Genomic DNA, 24,031 nt, shown 5'->3' on the forward strand with positions numbered 1-24,031 from the left:
CTACTACTAAGTGCCAAGTACTGAGTGTATAAAAATGAAAATGAGATGAGAGTCCTGCCTTTCTGGAACTCATAACCTTGTGAGGTAGAATAGTAAACAAAACAATGTGAAGCCTACAGAATAACGTATAATTCAAAGTAGAAGAAGAATATAGAGGCAACAGTGACCAGTACAGAGAATTAAGTCTGTATATTGCTGAGAAGTCGGGGTGCTTTGCAGACAAGATTATTTGAACTCAGCTTTTTGTTTATCTGGTTTATTGTTGGCATAGTTACAAAACAATATAAATGTAAATAAGAATTTTTGAAATAAAATACCTGTCATACTTTAAAAGTATTATAATCAGTTTTGTCAACAAAAACTGAAAATTGGAGGAAAGGAAAAAGGAAATAAAAGCATGTTAAGTTTCTTATATACGGTAGAATTTACAAAAAACGGCTCTGTCTTAAAATGTTTAACTAGAGAGAAAAAAATAGATTAAAGAGTCTTTTTCTGATTTGCGTTTCTCTGATGGCCAGTGATGATGAGCATTTTTTCATGTGTCTTTTGGCTGCATAAATGTCTTCTTTTGAGAGTGTCTGTTCATATCCTTCACCCACTTTTTGATGGGGTTGTTTTTTTCTTGTAAATTTGTTGGAGTTCATTGTAGATTCTGGATATTAGCCCTTTGTCAGATGAGTAGATTGCAAAAATTTTCTCCCATTCTGTAGGTTGCCTGTTCACTCTGATGGTAGTTTCTTTTGCTGTGCAGAAGCTCTTAACCACAATGAGATACCATCTCACACCAGTTAGAATGGCAATCATTAAAAAGTCAGGAAACAACAGGTGCTGGAGAGGATGTGGAGAAATAGGAACACTTTTACACTGTTGCTGGGACTGTAAACTAGTTCAACCATTGTGGAAGTCAGCGTGGCGATTCCTCAGGGATCTAGAACTAGAAATACCATTTGACCCAGCAATCCCATTACTGGGTATATACTCAAAGGATTATAAATCATGCTGCTATAAAGACACATGCACATGTATGTTTATCACGGCACTATTCACAATAGCAAAGACATGGAACCAACCCAAATGTCCAACAATGATAGACTGGATTAAGAAAATGTGGCACATATACACCATGGAATACTATGCACCCATAAAAAATGATGAGTTCATGTCCTTTGTAGGGACATGGATGAAGCTGGAAACCATCATTCTCAGCAAACTATCACAAGGACAAAAAACCAAACACCACATGTTCTCACTCATAGGTGGGAATTGAACAGTGAGAACACATGGACACAGGAAGGGGAACATCACACACCAGGGCCTATTGTGGGGTGGGGGGAGGGGGGAGGGATAGCATTTGGAGATATACCTAATGTTAAATGACGAGTTACTGGGTGCAGCACACCAACATGGCGCATGTATAGATACGTAACTAACCTGCACGTTGTGCACATGTACCCTAAAACTTAAAGTATAATTTAAAAAAAAAAAAAGAGTCTTTTTCTGACCACCTTCTGCATGTTAAGAAAGTTTCTTTTAAGTTTTTAGATAATAACTACTAAAATAAATTTTTTACCATTTATTAAGCATGCAACTTTGTGCCATCTACTATGCTACTAAGCACTTAAATACTTGTCTTTGAAAAGTATATACTGATGCCAGCCTAGGCAACATAAAGAGACCTTGTCTTTACAAAAAAATAAAAATAAATTAGCCAAGCATGGTGGCACATACCTGTGCTCCCAACTAGTCGGGAGGCTGAAGTCGGAGAATTGCTTGAGCCCAGGAGGTTGAGGCTGCAGTGAGCCAGGAACATGCCACCATGCTTCAGCCTGGGTGAGAACAGCTTGGAAAACATAACAAGACCTTGATATATCTCAAAAATAAATAAACGTATATGTATATATGTGTATATGTGTGTGTGTATGTATATATATATAAAATGATGTAAACATGTAATGATGTAGGAAAATACAATATAGTAAGTTAAGAATTCAAAAATCAGGTATTAAAACAATATCAGTTTTGTTTTTAAAATATATAAATATGCATAGAAAATCAAAAAGTATATATTCTGTAATAATAAAAGCACTCCCTCTGAGGAATAGAAATGATTGTTGATGTTCATTTCTTTTAAACACTTTACTTTTCTATTTTCCATATTTGTTATAATCAGTGCTTATTATTTATAAAATAAGAAAAATGGTAGGAGGCCAGATGAGGTGGCTCATGCCTGTAATCCCAGCACTTTGGGAGGCCGAGGTGGTAGGATTGCTTGAGTCTAAGAGTTCAAGACCAGCCTGGTCAATATTGTGAGATCCTGTCTCTACAAAAAATAAAAATAAAAATAAATTAGCCAGGCTTGGTGGCCCACACCTGTGGTTCCAGCTACTCAGGAGGCTGAGGTAGGAGGGTCACTTGGGCCTGGAAGATTGAGCATGCAGTGACCTGTGATCCTGCCTCTGCACTGCAGCCTGGGCAACAGAGTGAGACCCTGTCTCAAAAAAAGAAAAGAAAAAGGGTGGGAAAAGTATTAAATTTTACTTCAGAGTGAGAATCTTGGTTTAGTTAAAGGAGAGAATTTTCTAATGATAATTTTCAGTGGGTTCAAGAAAAGAAAAAGCAGCTTTTTAACTCATCTGTTTATTTGTATCTAAAGATAAGGATACAGAATAATTTACTTCTCAAAATTTCTTCTAAGCTTGAGTTCATAATTGTTATTATTCCTTATTTCTTCTTTCAACCAGAGTTCTATATACCCCTGGCCACACTGATGATCACATGGCTCTACTCTTAGAAGAGGAAAATGCTATCTTTTCTGGAGATTGCATCCTAGGGGAAGGAACAACGGTATTTGAAGACCTCTATGATTATATGAACTCTTTAAAAGAGTTATTGAAAATCAAAGCTGATATTATATATCCAGGTGGGTAATTTTTAAATTTTTTTATATTTTTATATTTTTAAATAGAGACAAGGTCTTGCTATGTTTTCCAGGCTGTTCTCAAACTCCTGACCTCAAGCAGTCCTCCCACCTCAACCTCCCAAAGCGCTGGGTATACAGGCATGCCAAAGTGGGTAGTTTTTCAAACCTAGCAAACCATTTGTGTCAAATGATGAGGAAAGTTCATTTTGGCTTGTCTCTGTATGTATTTGGCCTTGAAGAGATAACATATAAGGCCAGGCTCAGTGGCTCACACCTGTAATCCCAGCACTTTGGGATGCCAAGGTGGGCAGATCATGAGGTCAGGAGTTCAAGACCAGCCTGGCCAACATGGTGAAACCCCATCTCTACTAAAAATAAAAAAATTAGCTGAGTGTGGTGGCGCACACTTGTAATCCCAGCTACTTGGGAGGCCGAGATAGGAGAATCGCTTGAACCTGGGAGGTGGAAGTTGCAGTCAGCCGAGATTGCACCACTGCATGCCAGCCTGGGTGACAGAAGCAAGACTCTGTCTGGGGGAAAAAAAAAACATATTAACTACTTCTTTAAAATATACCCCTCTTTGAGAGGCCTAGGTGGGCAGATCACCTGAGGTCAGGAGTTCGAGATCAGCCTGGCCAACATGGTGAAACCCTGTCTCTACTAATAATACAAAAATTACCCAGGCATGGTGGCAGGTACCTATAATCCCAGCTACGCGGGAGGCTGAGGCAGGAGAGTTGCTTGAACCTGAGAGGTGGAGGTTGCAATGAGCCAAGATCCGCCATTGCACTCCAGCCTGGGCAACAGAGCGAAACTCTGTCTCAAAAAAAAAAAGAAAATACACCCCTAAGTCCTGTCTAGCTGTGCAGTTAAACTTAAAGAGAAGGCCAAGAGCCATATTAATAACTTTTGATAAAGATATGAGGGTTATTTTTCAACATACAGTTATTAATAGAACTGTTAAAAAGACATAAACTTACATTGAAATGGGAAAATGTTTTCATTCCATAAACCACCGTTATTTTTGTTAACTTGATTTTTATTTGGACCACATTTTAGCTGTGTAACTTTGGGTAATGTTTGACCTCTGAGCTTTAGTTTTTTTAATTTACAATATTGAAATACCAGTAGCTTCTATATCAACTATAAAATGGTATCTTTATTTCCATTCTCCAGAAAAAGAAACATGTTAGTGTCTCAGATCTCACTAGACTGTTCTACAATATCAATCTCTCCTTCATCTGAAGAGCTAAGAAATGGCCAGGCGCAGTGGCTCACGCCTGTAATCCCAGCTCTTTGGGAGACCAAGGCAGGCAGATCACCTGAGGTCAGGACTTCAAGACCAGCCTGGCCAACATGGCGAAACCCCATCCCTACTAAAAATACAAAAATTAGCCAAGCGTCTTGGTGGGCACCTGTAATCCCAGCTTCTCAAGAGGCTGAGGCAGGAAAATCACTTGAACCTGGGAGGCAGAGGTTGTAGTGAGCAGAGATCATGAAACAGAGTGAGACTCCTTCTCAAAAAAAAAAATAAAGCTAAGAAAGACACAGGACCCAACAAAAAGGCCCAAAAGGAAAAAGGGACTAGGTCACTTAATTTTCTAAGTTCTTCTAACTTGCTCCTAACCAAGCCATTGAAAGATCCGTCCATCCAGTATCTTCAACACATTTACACTCTGCGATGAGTTCCTACTGCTGGGGGAATAGAAAACATGCAGTAGAGCTGGGCATTTAGATTAATATGATGACATTAAAGGATTGTGGGCTGATAGCTTTGGGGGGGTTTGTTTGTTTTGCTTTATTTTTGCTAAAGACAGCTATTTTTAAAGCGAAGAGGGCAGACGTTCAGTGAATTCACATTCAAGCTAAGCTAATGAGAGGCTACTAGGTAAAGATTCTAGAGTGCTTTAGTGAATCCAGTGAACTGGCTTACTAGCACAGCAGTTGTTTATATGTAAATTATGCTCTGTAGCCATAGCTACCATATATTAAAGTCTTCTAGCCATCAGGTTTTGTGCAGGGGCCTTTACAGTTGTCATCCTCACCAAAACCCATGTAAAGTAGGTAGTGGTTTCCTCACCACACAGCAGAAGAAACAGCTTAGAGAGATTCTGATACTTCCTCATTTATTAGCCACACAGCAAATAAATGATAGGTCTGTGTCTAACCAGATCCCGTAATAGGTTAGCCTGCTTCTGGATATTTTGTTCTCAAATATTTAAGAACATCATTCTTGCAGACTTATATAATATATAATATTAATGTGTACTGTCTTAAAGGGGAAGTAAATTATAGTATAACAATCTGGGTTGTCAAAATTTCTGACATACAGAAGCCTATACATAGGATTCTTAAAGTTTTACTGTGGGTCTTGTGAATTTTTAATAGAGCTTGGTCATATACATGAAACTGCTTTTTACATTGTCCTTTTGCAGTATTTTATAAGCTTAGCCTAATGGTCAAGAGCACAGAGTGGTTAAGAGATCCTGTCAGAATCCTAACTCCACCCCTTCTTAGCTATATAACTGTGGACGGATTATTTACCCTCCGTATGTCTCACTTTCTACCATAAGAAATGTGTAATAATTGTACCTACTTCATGGGATTCTTGTAAGAATAATGTATGTTAAGCATTTAGGGCAGTGCCTAGCACATAGTGAGCACTCCATAAACATTACCTATTGTTATTATTGTAGTTGCTATTTGTATTGCTGTGTTTTATTGTTAAATTTTTATTCCATATTTTTAATGTACACAATATTTTCTATAGATTGTATTTGCTATAATTTTCTAATTGGGGGGTATTGTATATAATTTTTAAACGTCTTTCACCTGTATAGCTTTCCAAATATTTCATATTTGACATTTAGTATGCTTTTTCGATATGTCATATGAATTATTTTTAAATAGAGTGAGTTAGCTTCTGTTGTACTTAGTATTTTTTTATCTGGCTGAAGTAACTCTTATAATTATTTTAATTCAGGACACGGCCCAGTAATTCATAATGCTGAAGCTAAAATTCAACAATACATTTCTCACAGAAATATTCGAGAGCAGCAAATTCTTACATTATTTCGTGAGAACTTTGAGAAATCATTTACAGTAATGGAGCTTGTAAAAATTATTTACAAGGTAATTTTCAGTTTTCTTATTTGTATGTAGCCACAAATTTATTAGAATTATCTATTTAGTAGACTATAGAAATGATAAACTTATATCCCAGATCAGAAGTTATGCCACTTTTCTAGATTTGAGACCAGCAGCCTAAACTTTCTACAGTGCTAAAATTAAACAAAAACTGGCCTTAGAGAACAAAGATAGCCATTTCGAGCCATCATTGAACTTTATATACTTAACTATGTAGGAGAAACTGCCTAACTATGTAGGAGAAACTACCAACAGCCTGATGATTACATTTTGTAATAATTTTTGCATTATTCTAGCCATCTTGATTATCTTGTGTCCTAGCCTGCACCGAGAGAGGAGGGGTGACCTGCTAGACACAAATATTGGAATGTTAACAGTGAGAAGTAGTAGCAAAGCAGTGAGAAGTAGTAGCAATGCCAAACAATGGAGAAAAAGAAAAAAAAAATCAAAGAACATGAGTAAAATAGTATGTAGGGAAAGAGCCTTACACCTCACTGGCCTCTGAGAATATCACTGTATTGACAGCACTATATAGCAGTCAGTATAATTCAGTTTTTCAGCCAATGTTTATTAGATGTCTGCTGTGTAGGCAGCATAGCTTAGAGGTTAAAAATGTAAGCTTTTGTGGCCAGGCATGGTGGCTCACCCCTGTAATCCCAGTATTTTGGGAGGCTAAGTGGGAGGTTTGCTTCAGCCCAGGAGTCCGAGACAAGCTTGGGCAACATAGTGAGACCTCATCTCTACAAAAAATTTTTTAAACGAGCCAGGTGTCATGGAACATGCCTGTGATCCCAGCTGCTCGGGTGGTTGAGATGGGAGGATCACATGAGCCTGGGAAGTCAAGGCTGCAGTGAGCCTACATCGCACCGTTGCACACCAGCCTAGGTGACAGTGCAAGACCGTATCTCAAAAACTTTTTTTTTGAGACGGAGTTTCGCTCTTGTTGCCCAGGCTGGAGTGCAGTGGCGCCATCTTGGCTCACCACAACCTCTGCCTCCTGGGTTCACGCGATTCTCCTGCCTCAGCCTCCCGAGTAGCTGGGATTACAGGCATGTGCCACCATACCCAGCTAATTTTGTATTTTTAGTAGAGATGGTGTTTCTCAATGTTGGTCAGACTGGTCTCCAACTCCCGACCTCAGGTGATCCACCCGCCTCAGCCTCCCAAAGTGCTGGGATTACAGGCATGAGTCACTGCGCCCGGCCCAAAAACTTTTTTAAAAAAATTAAATTTAAATTAAAATATACAAAGATATTACCCTGTAACCTAATAAATAAATTACAGGGCCAACTGTCTGTAGCATCATGAAAACTTTCTAAGAATAATTTTACATTTATTCATTCATAAAATATTAATGTGTTTCTGCTATGTATTATTATGCTAAACACTGAATATTCAGTAATGAACAAAACAGATACTGCTGCCGGGCCGGGCATGGTGGCTCACGCCTGTAATCCCAGCACTTGGGGAGGCCGAGGCGGGCGGATCACCCGAGGTCAGAAGTTCGAGACTAGTCTGGCCAACATGGTGAAACCCCATCTCTACTAAAAATACAAAAATTAGCGAGGCATGGTGGCACACACCTGTAATCCTAGCTACTCGGGAGGCTGAGGCACGAGAATAGTTTGAACCTGGGAGGTGGAGGTTGCAGTGAGCCGAGATCGCGCCATTGCACTCCAGCCTAGGTGACAAGAGTGAAACTCTGTCTCAAAAAAAAAGATACTGCTACTGTCTTTATGGAGCTTACAACCTATTCTATCTATAGGAGTATATATAGAATATAAAACAAGATGTATACAAAGTGAAATTGTTAAGAATGTTAAACAAGTTAAAAATGTGTTTAAGATAGGCCGGGCGCAGTGGCTCACGCCTGTAATCCCAGCACTTTGGGAGGCCGAGGCGGGTGGATCACAAGGTCAAGAGATCGAGACCATTCTGGCCAACATGGTGAAACCCCGTCTCTACTAAAAGTACAAAAATTAGCTGGGCGTGGTGGTGCTCACCTGTAGTCCCAGCTACTTGGGAGGCTGAGGCAGGAGAATTGCTTGAACCTGGGAGGCGGAGGTTGCAGTGAGCCGAGATGCACCACTGCATTCCAGCCTGGCGACAGAGCGAGACTCTGTCTCAAAAAAAAAAATGTGTTTAAGATAAACTTTTGCTACATTTTGCTTTTCTTCAAAGCTTTCAAAAAAATTAACTGTGTTCTTTTTTTTAAAAAAAAGGAATTTTTTTCACCTTCATTTTTCTTTTAGAATACTCCTGAGAATTTACATGAAATGGCTAAACATAATCTCTTACTTCATTTGAAAAAACTGGAAAAAGAAGGAAAAATATGTGAGTATGCTTCCAAATTTTCTTCTATTACCAGCATTTAAAATATTTTTACAGATGCCTTAGTTTCCTTCGAGGAAAAATAATACCCATCAGAGTTCTCCCGTGAATATCACTTTAAGTTGGAGAGACAGGTGCTAGGAAGGTCAGTAGCACAGGGCCAGTGGACCACAAGTTGGAACCAAAAGCTCCCAGGGGAATTAGAATCTCAGTTGGAATTCCAATCCTTACCCACCAGAATGGCAATCAAAGACATGTAGCAGGAAGATAACTTCTCTTCTCCCGGACCCAAAAACCACGAAGAATTTTACATGTGGTAGATTTGGGAACAGCCAAAGGTTTTAAACAGTGGTAAAGGTAGTAAACTTAGAGATGTCAAAGCAGTAATTATGTAATTATTTCCTAGTGTTAGTTTGTCAAACTAATAATCTTTATAGAAATGTAATCCTTAAAATCCAGAATTCTAAGCTTGAATTTGATGTAGAAGCCTTAGCAATGTTTTTACATGTACCGAAAATACCCAACTTTATATTGAGCAACAAAATTATTTTAAGAATGAATGCTTTTTCTAGCCACAAGGTAACTTAAAATTCAGTGCATTTACTTATCTATTGTTAAATTTTTACTCTCTGATTTTCTTCCTACAGTTAGCAACACGGATCCTGACAAGAAATGGAAAGCTCATCTTTAGTTTCAGATTAAAGAAAGCTTTGTTTTATTTTGCTTTGAGAGAATGGTATGTTTTCTTAACTATAGATTATTTTATAGAGAATATAAAAGTATAAAACATTAAAAATAACCCTAGATATACTTTAAAATAATGCTATATTTATGCTAAAATATGTAAATTACACTATACAACCATATGATAGGTTATTTCTCTAACCTTGTCTTCTAACATTTTACCAAAAATTCATAATCTAATAGTTTATCAGTTTTCAATAGATTAAATAAAATGATTACTTTAAAAATGATAAAATTTATCTAATTTAAAGTTGATATTATTTTTGGTCGTTAGTTATCTATTACTAGTGATCAGTTATACTGTTTTCTATAGCTACTTTATTTAACAGCACAGATTTCTATGCACCTTTACTCTTTCCTCAACCCTTGTCTCTATCTGTACATAATTGCTTTGTCTTGATGTTTCTATCAACTATATCATGACTATCTATTGGTTCCATAACTCTGTATCATGTGTATTTTCTTATTCTGGTATACCACAAATGATTCATGCAAATGAATTTTTGGTGATTGAAAAATATTAAATTCCCAATTTAAAGTATTATATGATAAATAATTATTTCTGTAATCCATTAATGCAACCAACATACTTTCCAAGTTTAAATCTTAGTATGTAAATAGTCATCAGCTTATACATGAATTAGGTACCAAAAGTTTACATTTAAATTAAAGGATTATAAGATAGGGCATTTTTTATATTTTTATATAAGTAGTGTTCTTATATAGTGGTTAGGTTCACAAGGTAGTCCACCAATGCTTACTTAACTTATACAGTTCTCAAACTACAATACTAAAATAAGCCCAGAATCCTGAGTGTATTTTGTTTACTCTTCCCTAAAGAGTGAGACTTAAAAATTTTTTTTTGTTTTATTTGTTTGCTTTTGAGACAGTGTCTCTCTCTCTGTCACCCAGGCTGGAGTGCAATTGCACAATCTCCGCTCACTGCAGTCTCTACCTCCCAGGTTCAAGCAATCCTCCCACCTCAGCCTCCTGAATAGGTGGGACTACAGGCACATAGCGCCACACCTGGCTAATGTTTTTATTTTTTATACAGACAGAATCTCACTATGTTGCCTAGGCTGGTCTTGAACTCCTGGGCTCAAGCAGTCCCCCTGCCTCAGCCTCCAAGCATGCTGGGATGATAGGCATGAGCTACCACACCCAGCCAGACTTAAAATTTTTTTAATTTCCTTTGGCAGCTTCACCTCTTTCTGCCTCTTTTCCCAAGGTCCCTAGCATTTTCATGCCATCCTAATACACTTATTCTCATGCTTTGAAGACCTAGACCCGTATTCCTAGAACTGGTTCTTATTACAAAATAACTTATAAACTCAAAAACAAAAGCAACCTGATTGAAAAATAGACAAAGAACTTGAGTAGACATTTCTCCAAAAAAGATATACAAGTGGCCTATATAAGCACATGAAAAGATATTCATCATCACTCATCATTAGATAAATGTTAAAACCCTGAGATACCACTTCAGGCCCATTACGATAGCTGTTACTAAAAATTAAAAATTTAAAAAAAAACAGAAAATAACAAGTGTTGGCAAGAATGTGGAGGAATTAGAACCCTTGTGCATTGCTGACGGGAACATAAAATAGTGTAGCCACTATGGAAAACAGTATGATACTTCCTCAAAAAAACCTTTAGAATTACCATATGATCAGCAATTTATCTTCTGACTATATACCCAAAAAATTAAAAGCAGGGACTTAAACAGACATTTGTACATCCATGTTCACAGCAACTTTATTCACAATAGCCAAAAGATGGAAGCAACCTAAATGTCCATTGAAGGATGACTGGATAAATAAAATGTGGTATACACATACAGCAGAATATTATTTCTTCTTAAAAAGGAGGGAAATTCTGACGTGGGCTACAACATAGATGAACCTTGAAGACATTATGCTAAGTGATATTAGCCTGTCACAAAAGGATAAATACTATACAATAGTACTTATAGGAGGTGCATAGAGTAGTCAAATTCATACAGACAGAAAGAAGAATGGTGGATACCAGGGAATAGGAGGAAGGGGAAATGGGAAAATAGTGTTTCACGTAAGAAGTTTTGCAGTTTGGGTAGATGAAAAGAGTTCTGGGGATAGGTGGTAATGGTGATTGCAAAACACTGTCAATGTACTTGATGTCACTGAATGATACTGTGTTAGGGTTCTCCAGAGGGGCAGAACCAATAATATAAATGTATATATAAAAGGGAGGTTATTAGGGAGAATTGGCTTACACAGTTACAAGACAAAATCCCACAATAGGCTATCTGCAAGCTGGGGAAAAAGAGAAGCCGGTAGCCTGGCTCGGTCCAAGTCCAAAAGCCTCAAAACCAGGGAAGCCGACAGTGCAGCCAAGGCTGAGGCCAAAGGGTTTATTCTTTTTTTTTTTTTTTTTGCAACAGAATCTCACTGTGTTGCCCAGGCTAGAGTGCGGTGGTGCGATTTCAGCTCACAGCAACCTCTGCCTCCTGGATTCAAGCGATTCTCCTGCCTCAGCCTCCCGAATTGCTGGGATTATAGCCCCAGCTAATTTTTGTATTTTTAGTAGAAACTGAACTGGTTCTTATTAGAACTATATTTTTAGTTTCACCATGTTGGCTAGGCTGGTCTGAAACTCTAGGATTCATTCTTGATACGCCTCTCTTCCTCCTCTTGTAACCAAATCTTCACCAAGTATGTAATGCCTATTCCACCTCCAGAATGTATCACTACCTCTTACCCCACCAATACTCCTTAGTCCAGGCCATGGTCCTCTCTTGCCTGAACTAGTGCAATCAATTCTGGGCTTCCTACTTCTATTCTTGGAGGAAATTGGGGAAAAGGGGTGAGAAGGGCATTCTGAGCTGAGGAAATCTTACGTAAAAGCCATGGAATTATTGTCTTTTTATAGTACCGTGGCCCACTTCAGATACTGCAGGCTGCAATTAGATATATTGGAAGAGGGGTGATAATGGAAGGCTAGTACATTTATTGTTTATGGAAAGAGTCTAGCAACTGAGAGCTTTAACCAAAACAATGGCATTCATTAAATGTCTGCTTTGTCCTGGGTACTGGGCCAGGCCCTGGGGATACAAAGGTAAACAAAAGAAGCTCATATTTTAGTTATGAAGACATACAATTACCATGTGCTAGAGTAAAGGAAGAGGAGCTAACCTGGCTGAGTTATAGAAAGCTGCTTAGAGGACCCTGAGCTCAGTCTTAAAAGATGAGTACATGGTAGGCAGACGAAGTTAGGGGTATTTGTATGGGAGACGAGAGGAATTGTTCTAATTGGAGGAAATCGTGTATGCATATAAACAGATATGGCAGAGCATCATTTGGTTGGGGAACTAATTTATACAACTAGAATTTATGGTACTGTGTGTTGAGGCCATAGGGATAACAAGAATCTCATGGGAACACAGAATTCACACAGAAAGCAACGTATTGTCATCCAGCCATGCTTCATACAGATTGGAGTATATATACTTTAGGAATTGGAAAGCAGTTCAGGTTCTGGGGCAATTCTAGTGTTATTTTGTTGTATCCTCACAGCAAGAGTTGGCCCTCCTCTATTATGGTGATTTCATTCCTCTATTCATTTCCATTACTTCAGACAATCACTTTACCTTCCGTTCAGAACACCCGGAAGTTTTGGCTGACTCATTTTCTGTTTATTCAAGAGTTTCCGAAGCCTGCTTGTCGTCGTCACCTCTGCCTTCTCTCTGCATATCTTTAGCCTCTGTTTGGCAACTGAGTAGCCCTCTTTGTATCTCGGGTACTGATCTCCTCATAGAAAACAATCTGATTGGTGGGTTTGTTCTCTGTTTGAGAGAATTTTCTTGCCACACTTTCTTATATGTTACTGACCAGCCTTTATGCTGACTGCTCTGGACCAATCATCTGGGACGAGAAGTTTTATCAGAAGGGGACAGGGACCCCATTGAACAGAGGCAGTGGGGAGCATAAGCATTCTGAGATTTGGTCTTTTCAGTATAGTGGGGGAAGGAAAAAAACAGAAGAGGTATCAAGGATACTAGAATAGGGGATAAGAGATAGGATAAATATTTAAGAAGAGGAATAGCACTTAGAAACCTATTAGATATTGAGAGATGGGGGATCAGGCAGAAAGAGAGAAGTCTAGAAGAGCTATAGATTTCTGGCTTGGGCAGCTGGGTAGATGTTGGTAACCAGATTGAGAGAATAGAGGAAATGGGACAGGTAGAGTACAGAAGAGAAGAAAGATGCATTTTACTACAGATACAAGTTTGAAGTACCAGGAAACACCCAAAGGGAGATACCTAGTAGGCACTCAGATATATGGAACTGGAGCTAAGCAGATAAGATACATTTTGTTACAGGTAACAGAAACTTATTTCAACAAGCTTAAGCAAAAGGGGAAGTTGGTTGGCACATGTAACCAACCTGAGAAGAATAAGGGTAGAGCAGAGCCAGGCCTGTGAACAAGAACAGATGTTTACATCCCATCAATACAACCCCAAACCTCTCACCTCTATTTATCTTTGCAAGTAAGAGACCCCACAGTCAACTGGGTTCTTCACATGATGAAGGACATGGACATGGTTATGGGAGCTCTGGGCTCATGTTACTTTTTTTTTTTTTTTTTGGAGACAGGATCTTGCTGTATCACCCAGGCTGGAGTGCAGTGCCACAAACACGGCTCATTGCAACCTCTGCCTCCCGGGCTTGAGTGATCCTCCTGCCTTAACTTTCCCAGTAGCTGGGACCACAGGTGCAGGCTACCATGCCTGGCTAATTTTTATTTATATTTTTTTTTGTAAAGATAAAGTCTTGCCATGTTGCCCAGGCTGGTCTTGAACTGAGCTCAAGCAATCCTCCTGCTTCAGTCTCCCACAGTGCTGAGATTACAGTCATGAGCCACCATACCTGGCCTCTAGGCTCATATTCTCACCACTCTATAACCAGCAGAAAAAGCTGGTTTGTCTAGCTTCGAGATGAAAAACCCTAGGGGAAGAATTCAGTGATTTACACTGGCTCATTACCCATTCCTTAGACCAGTCCCTGTGGTCAAGGAAACATTAGGTACTGCATTTAGCCCAGCTACCCCTGTGGCTGGAGTGAGCAAAGTCTGTTCCCAGAAGAAGACTGTCACAGGAAGACTCCGGACGAATATAGTTACCTTACTAAATAACTTTGCTTTCTTTCTAATTTGTGTAAAATATATAATAAATAAATCCAATTTTTCTGCAGCAATTTACAGAATGACTGGGTCAACTCTGTGCAACATTAATCGTTTCTGTGTATTTCTCTTGCGACTTTGAGTATTTTGAAGTCATCTCTCCAGAAAAAGTTAGTGAAGTGGCTGGTAGCAGGGAAGGTAGAATCCTGGAGAACATGTGAAAAGAATCAAGGGCAGATAGTCTTATTTCTGCCAGTGCTGTTTATCAGTGCCCCCTCCAAAGTCTGTGCTTATAAACACACACATCAAAATGAGACCTGCCGCCAATTTTCAGGGAATGTTGGAGAAGGAAAACTCTCATTATTATCAGTCTTTCCCTCCTATTCTATTTTTGGGGGTGCTTGGAAGGATACTTTTGCTCTAACTTTTATTTTAAAAAATAGAGATGGGGTTTGCCATGTTGCCCAGGCTGCTCTAGAACTCCTAGACTCAAGCTATCCACCAGCATCAGCCTCCCAAAGTACTAGGATTATAGGCACGAGCCACCACACCCAGCCAATACTTGTGTTTTGTTAGGGGATATATGTTCAGTATTTGAAATATTGGGGGATCTGTCCCAATATGGCCGAATAGGAACAGCTCTGGTCTGCAGCTCCCAGTGTGATCGACGCAGAAGACGGGTGATTTCTGCATTTCCAACTGAGGTACCTGGTTCATCTCATTGGGACTGGTTGGACAGTGGGTGCCTCCCATGGAGGGCAAGCTGAAGCAGGGTGGGGTGTCGCCTCACCCGGGAAGTGCAAGGGGTCGGAGAATTTCCCTTTCCTAGCCAAAGGAAGCCGTGACAGACTTTACCTGGAAAAATGGGACACTCCCACCCAAATACAGCAATTTTCCCAAGGTCTTAGCAACCACCAGACAAGGAGATTCTCTCCTGTGCCTGGCTCGGTGGGTCCCACGCCCACAGAGCCTTGCTCACTGCTTGCACAGCAGTCTGAGATCAAACTGCGAGGCAGGAGCCTGGCTGGGGGAGGGGCATCCACCATTGCTGAGGCTTCAGTAGGTAAACAAAGCGGCCAGGAAGCTTGAACTGTGCAGAGCCCACCGCAGCTCAGCAAGGCCTACTGCCTCTAGACTCCACCTCTATGGGCAGGGCTTAGCTGAACAAAAGGCAGCAAACAACTTCTGCAGACTTAAACGTCTGCAGCTCTGACAGCTCTGAAGAGAGCAGTGGTTCTCCCAACACAGCGTGTGAGCTCTGAGAATGGACAGACTGCCTCCTCAAGTGGATCCCGGACCCCCATGTAGCCTAACTGGGAGACACGTCCCAGTAGGGGCCGACAGATACCTCATATAGGCAGGTGGCCTTCTGGGACGAAGCTTCCAGAGGGAATGATCAGGCAGCGATATTTACTGTTCTGCAATATTTGCTGTTCTGCAGCCTCCACTGCTGATACCCAGGCAAACAGCATCTGGAGTGGACCTCCAGCAAACTCCAACAGACCTATAGCTGAAGGACCTGTTAGAAGGAAAACTAAAAAACAGGAATAGCATCAACATCAACAAAAAAGACATCTACACCAAAACCCCATCTGCAGGTCACCAACATCAAAGACCAAAAGGAGATAAAACCACAAAGATGGGGAGAAACCAGAGCAGAAAAGCTGAAAATTCTAAAAATCAGAGCACCTCTTCTCCTCCAAAGGATCACAGCTCCTTGCCAGCAATGGAACAAAGCTGGGCAGAGAATGACTTTGACGAGTTGACAGAAGTAGGCTTCAGAAGGTCGGTAATAACAAACTTCTCTGAGCTAAATGAACATGTTCGAACCCATCGCAAGGAAGTTATAAACCTTGAAAAAAGGTTAGACGAATGCCTAACTAGAATAAACAGTGTAGAGAAGACCTTAAATGACCTGATGGAGCTGAAAACCATGGCAAGAGAACATCGTGACACATGCACAAGCTTCAATAGTCAATTCGATCATATGGAAGAAAGAGTATTAGTGATTGAAGATCAAATTAATGAAATAAAGCGAGAAGACAAGGTTAGAGAAAAAAGTAAAAAGAAATGAACAAAGCCTCCAAGAAATAAAGGACTATGTGAAAAGACCAAATCTACGTTTCATTGGTGTACCTGAAAGTGATGGGAAGAATGGAACCAAGTTGGAAAACAGTCTTCAGGATATTATCCAGGAGAACTTCCCCAAGAAATAAAGAAGGCCATTACATAATGGTAAAGGGATCAATTCAACAAGAAGAACTAACTATCCTAAATATATATGCACCCAATACAGGAGCACCCAGATTCATAAAACAAGTTCTTAGAGACCTACAAAGAGACTTAGACTCCCACACAATAATAATGGGAGACTTTAACACCCTACTGTCAATATTAGATCAATTAGTCAGAAAATTAACAAGGATATCCAGGAATTGAACTCAGCTCTGCACCAAGCAGACCTAATAGACATCTACAGAACTCTCCACCCCAAATCAACAGAATATACATTCTTCTCAGCACCACATCACACTTATTCTAAAATTGACCACATAATTGGAAGTAAAGCACTCCTCAGCAAATGTAAAACAACAGATATCACAACAAACTGTCTCTCAGACGACAGTGCAATCAAATTAGAACTCAAGATTAAGAAACTCACTCAAAACCGCTCAACTACATGGAAACTGAACAACTTGCTCCTGAATGACTACTGGGTAAATAACGAAATGAAGACAGAAATAAAGATGTTCTTTGAAACCAATGAGAACAAAGACACAATGTACTGGAATCTCTGGGACACATTTAAAGCAGTGTGTAGAGGGAAATTTATAGCACTAAATGCCCACAAGAGAAAGCAGGAAAGATCTAAAATTGACACCCTAACATCACAATTAAAAGAATTAGAGAAGCAAGAGCAAACACATTCAAAAACCAGCAGAAGGCAAGAAATAACTAAGATCAGAGCAGAACTGAAAGAGACAGTGACACAAAAAAACCTTCAAAAAATCAATGAATCCAGGAGCTGGTTTTTTGAAAACATCAACAAAATTGATAGACCGCTAGCAAGACTAATAAAGAAGAAAAGAGAGAAGAATCAAATAGACACAATAAAAAATGATAAAGGGGATATCACCACCAATCCCACAGAAATACAAACTACCATCAGAGAATACTATAAACACCTCTACACAAATAAACTAGAAAATCTAGAAGAAATGGATAAATTCCTGGACACATACACTCTCCCAAGACAAAACCAGGAAGAAGTTGAATCTCTGAATAGATCAATAACAGGCTCTGAAATTGAGGCAATAATTAACAGCCTACCAACCAAAAAAAGTCCAGGACCAGATGGATTCACAGCCAAATTCCACCAGAGGTACAAAGAGGAGCTGGTACCATTCCTTCCGAAACTATTCCAATCAATAGAAAAAGAGGGAATCCTCCCTAACTCATTTTATGAGGCCAGCATCATCCTGATACCAAAGCCTGGCAGAGACACAATAAAAAAAGAGAATTTTAGACCAATATCCCTGATGAACATCGATGCAAAAATCCTTAATAAAATACTGGAAAACTGAATCCAGCAGCACATCAAAAAGCTTATCCAGCATGATCAGGTCGGCTTCATCCCTGGGATGGAAGGCTAGTTCAACATATGCAAATCAATAAACATAATCCATCACATAAACAGAACCAACAACGAAAACCACATGATTGTCTCAATAGATGCAGAAAAGGCCTTCGATAAAATTCAACAGCCCTTCATGCTAAAAACTCTCAATAAACTAGGTATTGAGGGAACATATGTCAAAATAATAAGAGCTATTTATGACAAACCCACAGCCAATATCATACTGAATGGGCAAAAACTGGAAGCATTGCCTTTGAAAACCAGCACAAGACAAGGATGCCCTCTCTCACCACTCCTATTCAACATAGTGTTGGAAGTTCTGGCCAAGGCAATCAGGCAAGAGAAAGAAATAAAGCGTATTCAATTAGCAAAAGAGGAAGTCAAATTGTCCCTATTTGCAGATGACATGATTGTATGTTTAGAAAACCCCATCGTCTCAGCCCAGAATCTCCTTAAGCTGATAAGCAACTTAAGCAGTTTCAGGATACAAAATTTAATGTGCAAAAAACACAAGCATTCCTATACATGAGTAACAGACAAACAGAGAGCCAAATCATGAGTGAACTCCCGTTCACAATCACTACAAAGAGAATAAAATACCTAGCAATCCAACTTACAAGGGATGTGAAGGACCTCTTCAAGGAGAACTACAAACCACTGCTCAACAAAATAAAAGAGAACATGAACAAATGGAAGAACATTCCATGCTCATGGATAGGAAGAATCAATATAGTGCAATTGGCCATACTGCCCAAGGTAATTTATAATTCAATGCCATCCCCATCAAGCTACCAATGACTTTCTTCACAGAATTGGAAAAAACTAAAGTTCATATGGAACCAAAAAAGAGCCTGCATTGCCAAGACAATCCTAAGCCAAAAGAACAAAGCTGGAGGCATCACACTACCTGACTTCAAACTATACCACAAGGCTACAGTAACCAAAACAGCATGGTACTGGTACCAAAACAGATATATAGACCAATGGAACAGAACAGAGGCCTCAGAAATAACACCACACATCTACAACCATCTGATCTTTGACAAACCTGACAAAAACAAGAAATGGGGAAAGGATTCCCTATTTAATAAATGGTGCTGGGAAAACTGGCTAGCCATATGTAGAAAGCTGAAACTCGATCCCTTCCTTACACCTTATACAAAAATTAATTCAAAATGTATTAAAGACATAAATGTTAGACCTAAAACCATAAAAACCCTAGAAGAAAACCTAGGCAATACCATTCAGGACATAGGCATGGGCAAGGACTTCATGACTAAAACACCAAAAGCAATGGCAACAAAAGCCAAAATAGACAAATGGGATCTAATTAAAATAAAGAGCTTCTGCACAGCAAAAGAAACTACCATCAGAGTGACCAGACAACCTACAGAATGGGAGAAAATTTTTGCAATCTACCCATCTGACAAAGGGCAAATATCCAGAATCCACAAATAACTCAAACAAATTTACAAGAAAAAAACAAACAACCCCATCAAAAGGTGGGCAAAGGATATGAATAGACACTTCTCAAAAGAAGACATCTATGCAGCCAACAGACAAATGAAAAAATGCTCATCATCACTGGTCATCAGAGAAATGCAAATCAAAACCACAATGAGATACCATCTCATGCCAGTTAGAATGGCAATCATTAAAAAGTCAGGAAACAACAGATGCTGGAGAGGATGTGGGGAAATAGGAATGCTTTTACACTGTAGGTGGGAGTGTAAATTAGTTCAACCATTGTGGGAGACAGTGTGGCGATCCCTCAAGGATCTAGAATTAGAATTACCATTTGACCCAGCAATCCCATTACTGGGTATATACCCAAAGGATTATAAATCATTCTACTATAAAGACACATGCACACATATGTTTATTGCAGTACTATTCACAATAGCAAAGACTTAGAACCAACCCAGATGTCCATCAATGATAGACTGGATTAAGAAAATGTGGCACATATACACCATGGAATACTATGCAGTCATAAAAAAGGATGAGTTCATGTCCTTTGCAGGGACATGAATGAGGCTGGAAACCATCATTCTCAGCAAACTATCACAACGACAGAAAACCAAGCACCACATGTTCTCATTCATAGGTGGGAATTGTTCAACTGAACAATTGGACACAGGGCGGGGAACATCACATACTGGGGCCTGTTGTGGGGTGGGTGGCTGGGGGAGGGATAGCATTAGGAAATATACCTAATGTAAATGACGAGTTGATGGGTGCAGCAAACCAACATGGCGCATGTATACCTATGTATCAAACCTGCATGTTGTGCTCATGGACCCTAGACCTTAAAGTATAATAATAATAATAAAAAGAAATATTGGTTGTGAAAGTCTTGGTTCCACCTGCATTGGTGCCTTTTAAAACAAATTTGGAATTAAAGTGACTAGTGGGGGAGGGGGCACATAAAAGTGGACTTACTTGTGTATGCAGAATATATCTCTGGAAAGATATCAAAAATATTAAAAGACCAATAACATTGGTTCCCTCCCAGGAGGAGAACTTTTAAGTGGCTAAGGGATGGAGGATAGGACCGGAAATTTTACAGTATACCCATTTATATCTTTAGGAATTGAATTATTTGAATATATTGCCTATTTAAAGTATAAATAATAAAACATTTTAATGAAAATTAAAGGCCTGAGCTGTCTCATAGAATCTAATGGGGAAGTAGATGACCACTGGGAACTAGTGAGAACTAGTCTACAGTGAGGAGTTTATGATAGAGGTCTGGGTTAGAGATAGAGATTGGGAAGTCATCAGCACTGAGGTTGCAATTGAAGCAATGGGTGAGTGTGTGTAGACAACCTTGGGGTGGATACAGTAGTCCCCCATTATCTGCAGTTTCACTTTCTGCAATTTCAGTTACCCACAGTCAACTGGGTCCAAAAATAGCTAAGTACAGAACAATAAGATATCTTGAGAGAGAGAGACCACATTCACATAACTTTTATTACAGGATACTGTTTTAATTGTTCTACTTTATTATTGTTAATCTCTTACTCTGCCTAATTTATAAATTAAACTTTATCATAGGTATGTATATATGTATGTATAGGAAAAAAACAGCAATGTATATATAAGGTTTGATGCTATTTGGTATGCAGTTTCAGGTATCCACTGGGGATCTTGGAATGTATCCCCAACAGTTAAGGGAGGACTACTGTATATAGGAAAAGAAGCTGCCAAAGAAGATTAGAAAGATTGAATCAAGCACAGGACAATCACTGGGGGAGTAGTGTTTATCAGCCAAAAGAGGTGTCTGAAAAAGGAAGGTCAACAGTAGTAAATGAGGACTCTATTTTATGTGCTGCTTATGCTTATTTTGTCCATTATTGGATGATATAACATTAAATTATCAACAAAGTGCTTGTTACCAGTTTTATCCAGAGAAATTACTCATAATGCTAAATTTTAAACATTCTGAATCCCCAACAATCCACATTAAAAGCCATTAACATTATGTACAGTTTTTTTAAACATTAAGCATTATTCTTTGAAATAATGCTTATTATTATTGCTACTCCTTTCCCAGACCCAATAAAAAATAATAAATATAGAGGTATATATTCAAATAATAGTAAAAGAGGCTAGGCATGGTAGCTCACACCTGTAATTCCAGCACTTTGGGAGGATCCAGGCAGGAGGATCACTTGAGCTCAGAAGTTCACAAGAAGCCTGGGCAACATAGTGAGACCTCCTCTCTACTAAAATTAAAAAAAAAAAATTAGGTGGGCATGATGGCGCTCTTGTAATCCCGGCTACTGTGGGGGCTAAGGTGGGAGGATCCCTTGAGCCTGGAAGGTTGAGGCTACAGCGAGCTGTGATCATGCCACTGCACTCCTACCTGGGCAACAGAGTGGAACTTTGTCTCAAAGGGAAAAATAAAAGGAAAAGAAAAATAGCTCTATGAAAAAGCTTTGGAAAATAAAAACATATATAACCAAAATACATGGAAGTTTGAAAAACAAAGTTGAGAAATTTTTTAGAAATAGAACAACAAAAAACAAAAATGGAAAATAGAAAAGATAGAAGAATTTAGGAGGCAAGCTGGAAGTAAAATATTAATGTAATGAGTCCCCCCAAAAAAAGAACTGAAAATAGGCAGAAATTATCAAAGAAGAAATATAAGAAATTTTCCCAGACCTGCAAGATGAGTCTAAATTGAAAGGGTCTACTTAATATCCAACAACGTAAAAAAGATAAAACAATCCAAACCAAGACATACCATTGTGAAATTTCAGAACATCAGAAATAAGGAGAAGCTCTTAAGAGATTGTAGGTTGTAGGTGTGGTGGTAGGATTAGGGATTTGTAATCACTTAGAAGGGAACACAAATCAAAATGGCACTGACGTTTTCAGTGCTCAATGGGTATTAGGACAGAAGGCCTTCAAAAATCTGAGGGAAGGCTGGGTGCAGTGGCTCACACCTGTAATCCCAGCACTTTGGGAGGCCAAGATGGGAGGATTGCTTGAGGCCAGGAGTTTGAGACCAGCCTGGCCAACATAGCAAGACCCCATCTCAAATAACTAATGAATTTTAAAAATCTGAGGGAGAAATTATTTGCATCCTAGAAATGTATAACCGACCAATTAATTATGTGTGAATGTAAGGACTCAAAAAGTGTATCTGCCATGCAACTCTCTTTAGAGAACTGCAGGATGATAATACTCTAGAAAAATGGGGAAAAAGGAAAGCACAAAATTGAAATAGTAAATCCACCACAGAAAAATGCCAAGAGGAAGTTACAAGACAAAGGTGTGCCCAGAGCCTTCTCCAGATTGGAGCGGGAGGAAGGGGGAGCTTCAGAGAGAGAGATCTCCAGGGGAAAAATGGAACCAATATATTATCTGATATAGTTGAGCACTGGGGGTAAAAAAAAAACTGCTGGTGGTCATACAACAGCTCTAGATGAACAATTGAAATAATGAGTTCATAGAAAACTACGCAGGTAGAAAATATGAGACAATTGTTTATTCCAGAAAACTAAAGTAGTGCAAGGAAGGAAATAACCATGAAATACTTTCTGCCTCTGCATTTTTTCTTAGGAAATAGTGTAAACACTGACCAAAAAATGGTGATACAGGATAACGGGAGATAGGAAGTGGGAAGTTAAGAATACTAAATCATCACCTATAATAATAGAAAGTCAATAAAGCCTAAAATTGGCAAATCAAGAAGTAGTAGAAGTGTTTTATTGGTTAATACTAGAAAAAAATGTCTAAAAGAGTTTAGTCATTGCCTTTGGGAAGTGTGGGACTGGGAGGAGAGAGAATGGAGAAATGTTTTTCCTGCTGTTACTATTTAATATTTAAATTAGGTCTATTTATTAGTTTGGTAAAAATTTAAATTTTTAATGTCAAAATACTGATAGTATGCAATGGATGGGTTCCAACTTTTTAGTTCAGTGGAATAAGCATTTTTGCCCTAGAATTTTTATCCTGCAAAAGCTATCAGGAATTGGAAACAACGAAAGGTACATGCTTATTTATTACTCACTTAGGTTTAAAAATAGGAATTTTCAAATTCATATTATTTCATGGATACTATTCTGAAGTACAAAGTTTTCCCTAAAAAGAAATCCTGCACTTAGTATCTAGACTAAAGGACCTAGAGAATTAAGGTGAACTGGAGTCAGACTTCTATGACCTTTACTGCAGTGTGAAAACCATCTAAAGAGAACTAGATCCAAAGTTACCTGAATCCAGCAGGGTGCTATTTGTATGTCTATGGTAGATCCCACCTTTGTTTTTTAGTCACAATATATTAGAGTATTAAAAAATCTATGATAGTTCAAGTTTCTCTCACTGAGAGTTGACTTGAATTAGGATTCAGTAACTAGTAACTAGATTCGATAACTAGTAAAGAGAAAAAGGACCCTGCCTCTATCCCTCAGTCTTCAGCCAACACCACATTTTCTCTGTGTGTGGTCAAGTTACTACTAAATCTGTAGGAATGCAACATTTATATGGCAGACTCCCCTACTTATTTTTACTAGTGTTTTTAAGAAGTATGAGATGACTATGACCACAAAGAAGCACTCCCCTTAAGAATATTTTTTCCTGATGTATTT

General features: G+C 38.9%; 1 protein-coding gene and 1 long non-coding RNA gene across 2 annotated transcripts in view; one reads left to right on the plus strand and one right to left on the minus strand.

The window, feature by feature from the left end:
- The window catches only part of LACTB2 (lactamase beta 2), a 31,980-nt gene extending 22,297 nt beyond the window's left edge, over positions 1 to 9,683 (plus strand). The window contains exons 4-7 of the mRNA XM_004047136.5: positions 2,742 to 2,920; positions 5,904 to 6,052; positions 8,320 to 8,401; positions 9,046 to 9,683. Of these exons, the coding sequence (XP_004047184.2) occupies positions 2,742 to 2,920; positions 5,904 to 6,052; positions 8,320 to 8,401; positions 9,046 to 9,089 (454 nt within the window). The 3' untranslated portion in view covers positions 9,090 to 9,683. The remainder of the gene's footprint in view (positions 1 to 2,741; positions 2,921 to 5,903; positions 6,053 to 8,319; positions 8,402 to 9,045) is intronic.
- LOC134759081 (uncharacterized) overlaps positions 1 to 24,031 on the minus strand; it is a 54,698-nt gene that overhangs the window by 16,307 nt on the left and 14,360 nt on the right. The gene's annotated exons all lie outside the window — the stretch shown is intronic.

The sequence above is a fragment of the Gorilla gorilla genome, chromosome 7 (assembly GCF_029281585.2).
Source record: "Gorilla gorilla gorilla isolate KB3781 chromosome 7, NHGRI_mGorGor1-v2.1_pri, whole genome shotgun sequence".
NCBI lineage: Eukaryota > Metazoa > Chordata > Mammalia > Primates > Hominidae > Gorilla > Gorilla gorilla.